We start from the raw sequence: 7,045 nt of genomic DNA on the forward strand, positions 1-7,045 counted from the left end.
GGCTTGGAAGCCGAAGAACACCATCCCAACCGTGAAGCTTGGCAGGATCATGTTGTGTGGGTGCTTTGCTGCAGGACGGACTTGTGCACTTCACAAAATAGATGGCATCATGAGGTAGGGAAATTATGTGGATATATTGAAGCAACATCTCAAGACATCAGTTAAAGCTTGGTCGCAAATGGGTCTTCCAAATGGACATTGACCCCAAGCATACTTCCAAAGATGTGGAAAATGTCTTAAGGACAACAAAGTCAAGGTATTAGAGTGACCATCAAAAAGCGCTGACCTCAATCCTATAGAAAATTATATAGAAAATTTGTGGGCAGAACTGTAAAAGCTTGTGAGAGCAAGGAGGCCTACAAACCCAACTCAGTTACACCAGCTCTGTCAGGAGGAATGGGCCAAAATTCACTCAACTTATTGTGGGAAGCCAAAACCCAAAACGTTTGAACCAAGTTAAACAATTTAAAGGCAATGCTACCAAATACTAATGTGATGAAAGAAATAAAAGCTGAAATAAATCATTCTCTCTACTATTATTCTGACATTTCACATTCTTAAAATAAAGAGGTGATTCTAACTGACCTAAGACAGGGAATTTTTACCAGGGTTACATGTCAGGAAAAGTGAAAAACTGAGTTTAAATGTATTTGACGACGGTGTACGTAAACTTCCGACTTCAACTGTAGTAGTTCTGTATGTCCGGTGTCTCAGCCAACCATCCAAGGTACCATTATTACCAACTTGATGTGTATTTTTAAATTATGAGTTTAGTGAGGACATACCTTGTTGGCAGATGCTGTACCATACAGGTTGTCCTGGCTCTTACTGTTGGTCCCTCTGTCCCTCTGTCTCTGTCTAACGTCCAGACAGTTCCTCACTGCTACACAACACACTGGCAGGACAGACAGACAGGGTATCAGAAGCTGCATCTTGAAACTCATTAATGATATGATCACTGTTATCTCCAACCTGCCAAGCCAGAGTCATGGTGAAATCAACAGCCAGACAAATTTCACACTACAGATGATGATCATGAGAGATAGAGAGAGAGAGAGAGAGAGAGAGAGAGAGAGAGAGAGAGAAAGAGAGAGTGTGTGTGTGTGTGTGTGTGTGTGTGAACTTCGGAGCTAGCTTCAAAAGTCTGGCCTCAACCTACCTGACTGAAGTACCAACCACTGCAGCAGACACACACTATTTATCAAAATCATGACTCACCAAAGCACATTTACTATCTAATAGCAGTGCATTTACAAAATTAATTAGCTAGTAATTTGGGATCGATGTCCCTTCCACGGGACAGTTGAGCTAACGTAGGCTAATGCGAGTAGCATGAGGTTGTAAGTAACAAGAACATTTACCAGGACATAGACATATCTGATATTGGCAGAAAGCTTAAATTCTTGTTAATCTAATTGCGCTGTCCAATTTACAGTAGCTATTACAGTTAAAGAATACCAGGCTATTGTTTACCAGGCTAATGTTTGAGGAGAGTGCACAATTTTGAACATGAAAAGTTATTAATAAACAAATGAGTCATATTTGGGCAGTCTTGATACTAAATTTTGAACAGAAATTCAATGGTTCATTGTATCAGTCTAAAACGGTGCACATACACTGCTGCCATTAGGTGGCCAAAATATTAATTGCACCTGGGCTGGAATAATACATTATGGCCTTTCTCTTGCATTTCAAAGATGAAGGTACAAAAAATACACAAAATAACCGTTTTTTTCCCTTTGTTTTATCTTTAACCAAATCTATTGTGTTACATTCTACTACATTCCTTTCACATTTCCACAAACTTCAAAGTGTTTCCTTTCAAATGGTACCAAGAATATGTATATCCTTGCTTCAGGGCCTGAGCTACAGTCAGTTAGATTTGGGTAAAAATGATAAAAAGGGGCGGATCCTTAAGAGGGATTTCATGGATACTAGAATTACTGAAATGATCGTGAAAAGATTTTGCCACCGCATTTCCGGACATTATTCATCATCTAATATGACAGTTAATGTCTGTAACAAGTGCGCGCAGGCAGGCAGGCAGGCAGGCAAGCAGGCAGGCAGGCAGGCAGGCAGGCAGGCAGGCAGGCAGGCACGCACGCACGCACGCACGCACGCACGCACACACACACACACACACACACTCTTACCCAGTCGTAGACACTGTCTCATCAGGCCTCCAGAGGACATGTTCTTCTCAGCCTCTATCTCAGAGAAGTTGAGTGAGCTGGCAAACACCAGAACGTCCACCATGGCCATGAGACGGGACAGGAAGGAAACAGCCGTCTCTGAAGACATGCCCTGGACTGCCTCGATGTTCTCCAACTCAGCCTGCTCACAGCACAGAGGGTCAGGGGTCAGGGGAGGAGAAGGGTGAAAAGGGGACAGGGAGGGGGAGGTGGGATGAAGAGGGGACAGGGGAGGAGAAGAAGGGGTGAAGGCGGGGACAGGGGAGGAGGAGGAGGAGAAGGGGTGAAGGGGGGGATCGGGGAGGGGGAGGAGGGTGAAGCGGGGACAGGGGAGGAGGAGGAGGGTGAAGGCAGGGGCAGGGGAGGGGGAGGAGGAGAAGGGGTGAAGGCGGGGGCAGGGGAGGGGGAGGAGGAGAAGGGGTGAAGGGGGGGATCGGGGAGGGGGAGGAGGGTGAAGCGGGGACAGGGGAGGAGGAGGAGGGTGAAGGCAGGGGAGGGGGAGGAGGAGAAGGGGTGAAGCGGGGACAGGGGAGGGGGAGGAGGAGAAGGGGTGAAGGGGGGATAGGTGAGGGGGAGGAGGAGAAGGGGTGAAGGCGGGGGCAGGGGAGGGGGAGGAGGAGGAGAAGGGTGAAGAGGTGTCAGGGGAGGGGGAGGAGGAGAAGGGTGAAGAGGTGTCAGGGGAGGGGACAGGGGAGGGGTGAAGCAGGGACAGGGGAGGAGGAGGAGGGTGAAGGCAGGGGCAGGGGAGGGGGAGGAGGAGAAGGGGTGAAGCGGGGACAGGGGAGGGGGAGGAGGAGAAGGGGTGAAGGGGGGATAGGGGAGGGGGAGGAGGAGAAGGGGTGAAGGGGGGATAGGGGAGGGGGAGGAGGAGAAGGGGTGAAGGGGGGATAGGGGAGGGGGAGGAGGAGAAGGGGTGAAGGGGGGATAGGGGAGGGGGAGGAGGAGAAGGGGTGAAGCGGGGGCAGGGGAGGGGGAGGAGGAGGAGAAGGGTGAAGAGGTGTCAGGGGAGGGGGAGGAGGAGAAGGGTTAAGAGGTGTCAGGGGAGGGGGAGGAGGAGAAGGGTGAAGAGGTGTCAGGGGAGGGGGAGGAGGAGAAGGGTGAAGAGGTGTCAGGGGAGGGGACAGGGGAGGGGTGAAGCAGGGACAGGGGAGTGTGAGGAGGAGAAGGGTGAAGAGGTGTCAGGGGAGGGGGAGGAGGAGAATGGTGAAGAGGTGTCAGGGGAGGGGGAGGAGGAGAATGGTGAAGAGGTGTCAGGGGAGGGGGAGGAGGAGAAGGGTGAAGAGGTGTCAGGGGAGGGGACAGGGGAGGGGGAGGAGGAGAAGGGTGAAGAGGTGTCAGGGGAAGGGACAGGGGAGGGGTGAAGCGGGGACAGGGGAGGGGACAGGGGAGGGGTGAAGTGGGGACAGATCCAGAAATAGAAATGGTTCCATTGTATCTGAGAAAATAAAACTAACTTGGGTACTCTGGCCATGCACACAAACAAACAACAACACATGATAAAATCAACACATACAATCAGCAGTTAAAGCACATAGAATCCTTAACACAAACAAAACACACAGAAAACAATCACCAACTTAAACTGAATAGATAGCAGAATGAAGCTGAGCAAATGAAAATGGCTACGATCAATAAAGACAATTAACTAGTCCTATTTCCTGGAAGCTGATCAATAATTAAGAACTAAACATGCAGCTCTATCTAGCCACCACTAGATGGTGGTGTAGCACCACAGAGAGGCTGACTGACAGAAGGAGAGGCGGCAGAGAGGTTGTCTGAATGACTTACAGAAGGAGAGGTAGCAGAGAGGTTGACTGAATGACTTACAGAAGGAGAGGTAGCAGAGAGGTTGACTGAATGACTTACAGAAGTAGAGGTAGCAGAGAGGTTGACTGAATAACTTACAGAAGGAGATGTGGCAGAGAGGTTGACTGAATAACTTACAGAAGGAGAGGTGGCAGAGAGGTTGACTGAATGACTTACAGAAGGAGAGGTGGCAGAGAGGTTGACTGAATGACTTACAGAAGTAGAGGTAGCAGAGAGGTTGACTGAATAACTTACAGAAGGAGATGTGGCAGAGAGGTTGACTGAATGACTTACAGAAGGAGAGGTGGCAGAGATGTTGACTGAATGACTGACTGAATGACTTAGAGAAGGAGAGATGGCAGGGAGGCTGACTGAATGACTTACAGAAGGAGAGGTAGCAGAGAAGCTGACTGAAAGACTTACAGAAGGATAGGTGGCAGAGAGTCTGACTGAATGACTTACAGGAGAGATGGCAGAGAGGTTGACTGAATGACTGACTGAATGACTGAATGACTTATAGAAGGAGAGGTAGCAGGGAGGCTGACTGAATGACTTACAGAAGGAGAGGTAGCAGAGAGGCTGACTGAGGGACTTACAGAAGGATGGGTTGCAGAGAGGTTGCCTGAATGACTTACAGAAGGAGAGGTGGCAGAGAGGCTGACTGAATGAGTTACAGAAGGAGAGGTTGCAGAGAGGTTGACTGAATGACTTACAGAAGGAGAGGTGGCAGAGAGGCTGACTGGATGACTTACAGAAGGAGAGCTGGCAGGGAGGTTGACTGAATGACTTACAGAAGGAGAGGTGGCAGAGAGGCTGACTGGATGACTTACAGAAGGAGAGCTGGCAGGGAGGCTGACTGAATGACTTACAGAAGGAGAGCTGGCAGGGAGGCTGACTGAATGACTTACAGAAGTAGAGGTGGCAGAGAGGCTGACTGAATGACTTACAGAAGGAGAGGTGGCAGAGAGGCTGACTTACAGACTTACAGAAGGAGAGGTAGCAGAGAGGCTGACTGAATGACTTACAGAAGGAGAGGTAGCAGCAGAGAGCAGAGGAAGGATCCCTCCACAGGCGATGATGATGTTGTCTACCATCTGAGAGAGGAGGTGGATGGTGTTGTGGACAAAGATTATGTTCTCATTGCTGTTGACAAAGTCCATGACAGATTTGGTTGAATGGCTGCAGGGAGGCAGAGAGAGAAGGAGAGAACTGGATTAAAGACAGGTCAGGTCTTAGGTCAGCTCAGGGAAACGTGGTGAATAATCAGCCACAGTAAGGCTAGTTAGAAACCCTGGCTGCAGGATCTACTGTAACTCTTGTTTTACTCTCAATGAATGTGATATGTGGTTGTCTTACCTAACTTAGTTGAATGCACTGACTGTAATTCACTATGGATAAGAGCGTCTGCTAAATGACCCAAATGTAACATTCTACTGCATGTCCTATGTGGTAGCCCTAAGTGTTCAAAAATAGTGCACTACATAGGGACCAGGGTGTGATTAGGGACAGTGTCCTCAGTGTCTCGGTCCCCTCACCTCCTCCAGACATGGACGTCTGTCTCCAGGGCCAACAGCAGGTCGGTGAGGAGGCGCTGGTGCATGGGCGACCATTTGAACTCTGGGATACGGAACATGGTGGTGCGAGGGCCAGGGCTGAACTGGCGTCGCTGCTCCTCTGTCATGGGCATCCCTCTGAAGCCCAGGTCCACACGCAGGGCACGCTCTAACTGGGCCGCCGTACGACCGTGCAGGGACTGACACACACGTACAGACACACATACACCCACAATACTGTAATTCAGAGTGTATCAAGCAGTGTATAAATAAAACATTACATAACAGCAGAGAAGAGACACTATTAATAGTCCTTTAGTCCTCCCTCTCCTCCTCCTCCTCCTCCTCCTCCTCCTCCTCCTCCTCCTCCTCCTCCTCCTCTCATCAGACTCAATAACAAGGGGGAGGGAGGAAAGAGGAGGGAGAAAGGGAAGAAGGAGACAGGAGGAACAGAGGATAAGAGGGAGGGAGGTCTTGTAATTTAACTAACCTGTGTAGTAGCAGTGGTCTGTATCTTCTTAACCTCTTTGTCCTTTCTGTCGTATGACCTCTCTGTGCCTGAGGTGTTGCTGACTGCATCCGCCCCACTACCTTTCACACCAGCCGAGGGCTCTCCCCCCTCCGACACCCCAGACCCTCCAGCACTAGCTCCAGCCCCCGTGTCTGTGAACACTGACCCCTTAGAGCAGGCCTCTTCCCTGGACATTGAGGTGACGTCACCCAGGGTGGTCTGGAGCTTCAACCTCTCCTCCTCCACGATGCTGTTGATTGGACCACCAGGACTGACCATGCCGATGATCCCCAGCTCAGAACTGCCCGTCATGTGGGCCAGCAGGCCCAGGTCATGGCTGCGAGCCGGGGGGACTGGGGGCTCGGGGTCTGGTTGGGGGTTAGAACCAGGACTTGGCAGGACCAGGGGCTCCTCCTGTTGAGTTCAGTTCTGTTTAGTTAACTTGCACATAACAAAACAAGCAGAAGAAAAGTAAGACGAACTAACCTGGCCAAACAGGAAGCTGCTGTTGCTAGGGAGACTGTCCTTGTCGTCGTCAGCGAGGGTGATGAGGGGACCGGTGTTGTGGTTGTCGGTGGCTACACCGACGGTTGCGTTGGGGACCATTACTCCGCTGGCGGCGCTGCTGCTCAGCTTCTCTACAGCAGCACAGTACACGTTGTCCAATAGGGAGTCCACCTGGACCAACGCCCCGCCCCTGTCCTCAGAGACAACACTCCCAGCCACACCCACTGTCACGCCCAGCGGCTCTGGAGACAGGTCCAGGTCCTCCAGCTTCACCTCCGTCGCTTCCACCTGGGGAGAGGGAGGGATGATTGATAAGCTGACTGAATGACTGAATTACTGATTTTAAGAGTCTACCTGCAAGAACTGTGACATGTGGTGTTTTTCCCCAACTGAACGTAGTTGAATACACTGACTGGAAGTTGCTTTGGATAAGAGCATCTGCTAAATGAATCAGTTGTAAAAACTATGAAAACAGA

General features: G+C 50.3%; 1 protein-coding gene across 3 annotated transcripts in view; it reads right to left on the reverse strand.

The window, feature by feature from the left end:
• LOC110503343 (neurobeachin) overlaps positions 1-7,045 on the reverse strand; it is a 329,781-nt gene that overhangs the window by 227,241 nt on the left and 95,495 nt on the right. For all 3 annotated transcript variants that reach the window (XM_036961703.2, XM_036961702.2, XM_036961699.2), the window contains exons 23-28: positions 6,549-6,857; positions 6,042-6,476; positions 5,534-5,751; positions 5,024-5,177; positions 2,154-2,334; positions 786-895 (exon numbers count right to left, since the gene is read on the reverse strand). In XM_036961703.2, coding sequence (XP_036817598.1) covers positions 786-895; positions 2,154-2,334; positions 5,024-5,177; positions 5,534-5,751; positions 6,042-6,476; positions 6,549-6,857 — 1,407 coding nt within the window. The remainder of the gene's footprint in view (positions 1-785; positions 896-2,153; positions 2,335-5,023; positions 5,178-5,533; positions 5,752-6,041; positions 6,477-6,548; positions 6,858-7,045) is intronic.

The sequence above is a fragment of the Oncorhynchus mykiss genome, chromosome 24 (assembly GCF_057628025.1).
Source record: "Oncorhynchus mykiss isolate SJ-2025 chromosome 24, ASM5762802v1, whole genome shotgun sequence".
NCBI classification, from domain to species: domain Eukaryota; kingdom Metazoa; phylum Chordata; class Actinopteri; order Salmoniformes; family Salmonidae; genus Oncorhynchus; species Oncorhynchus mykiss.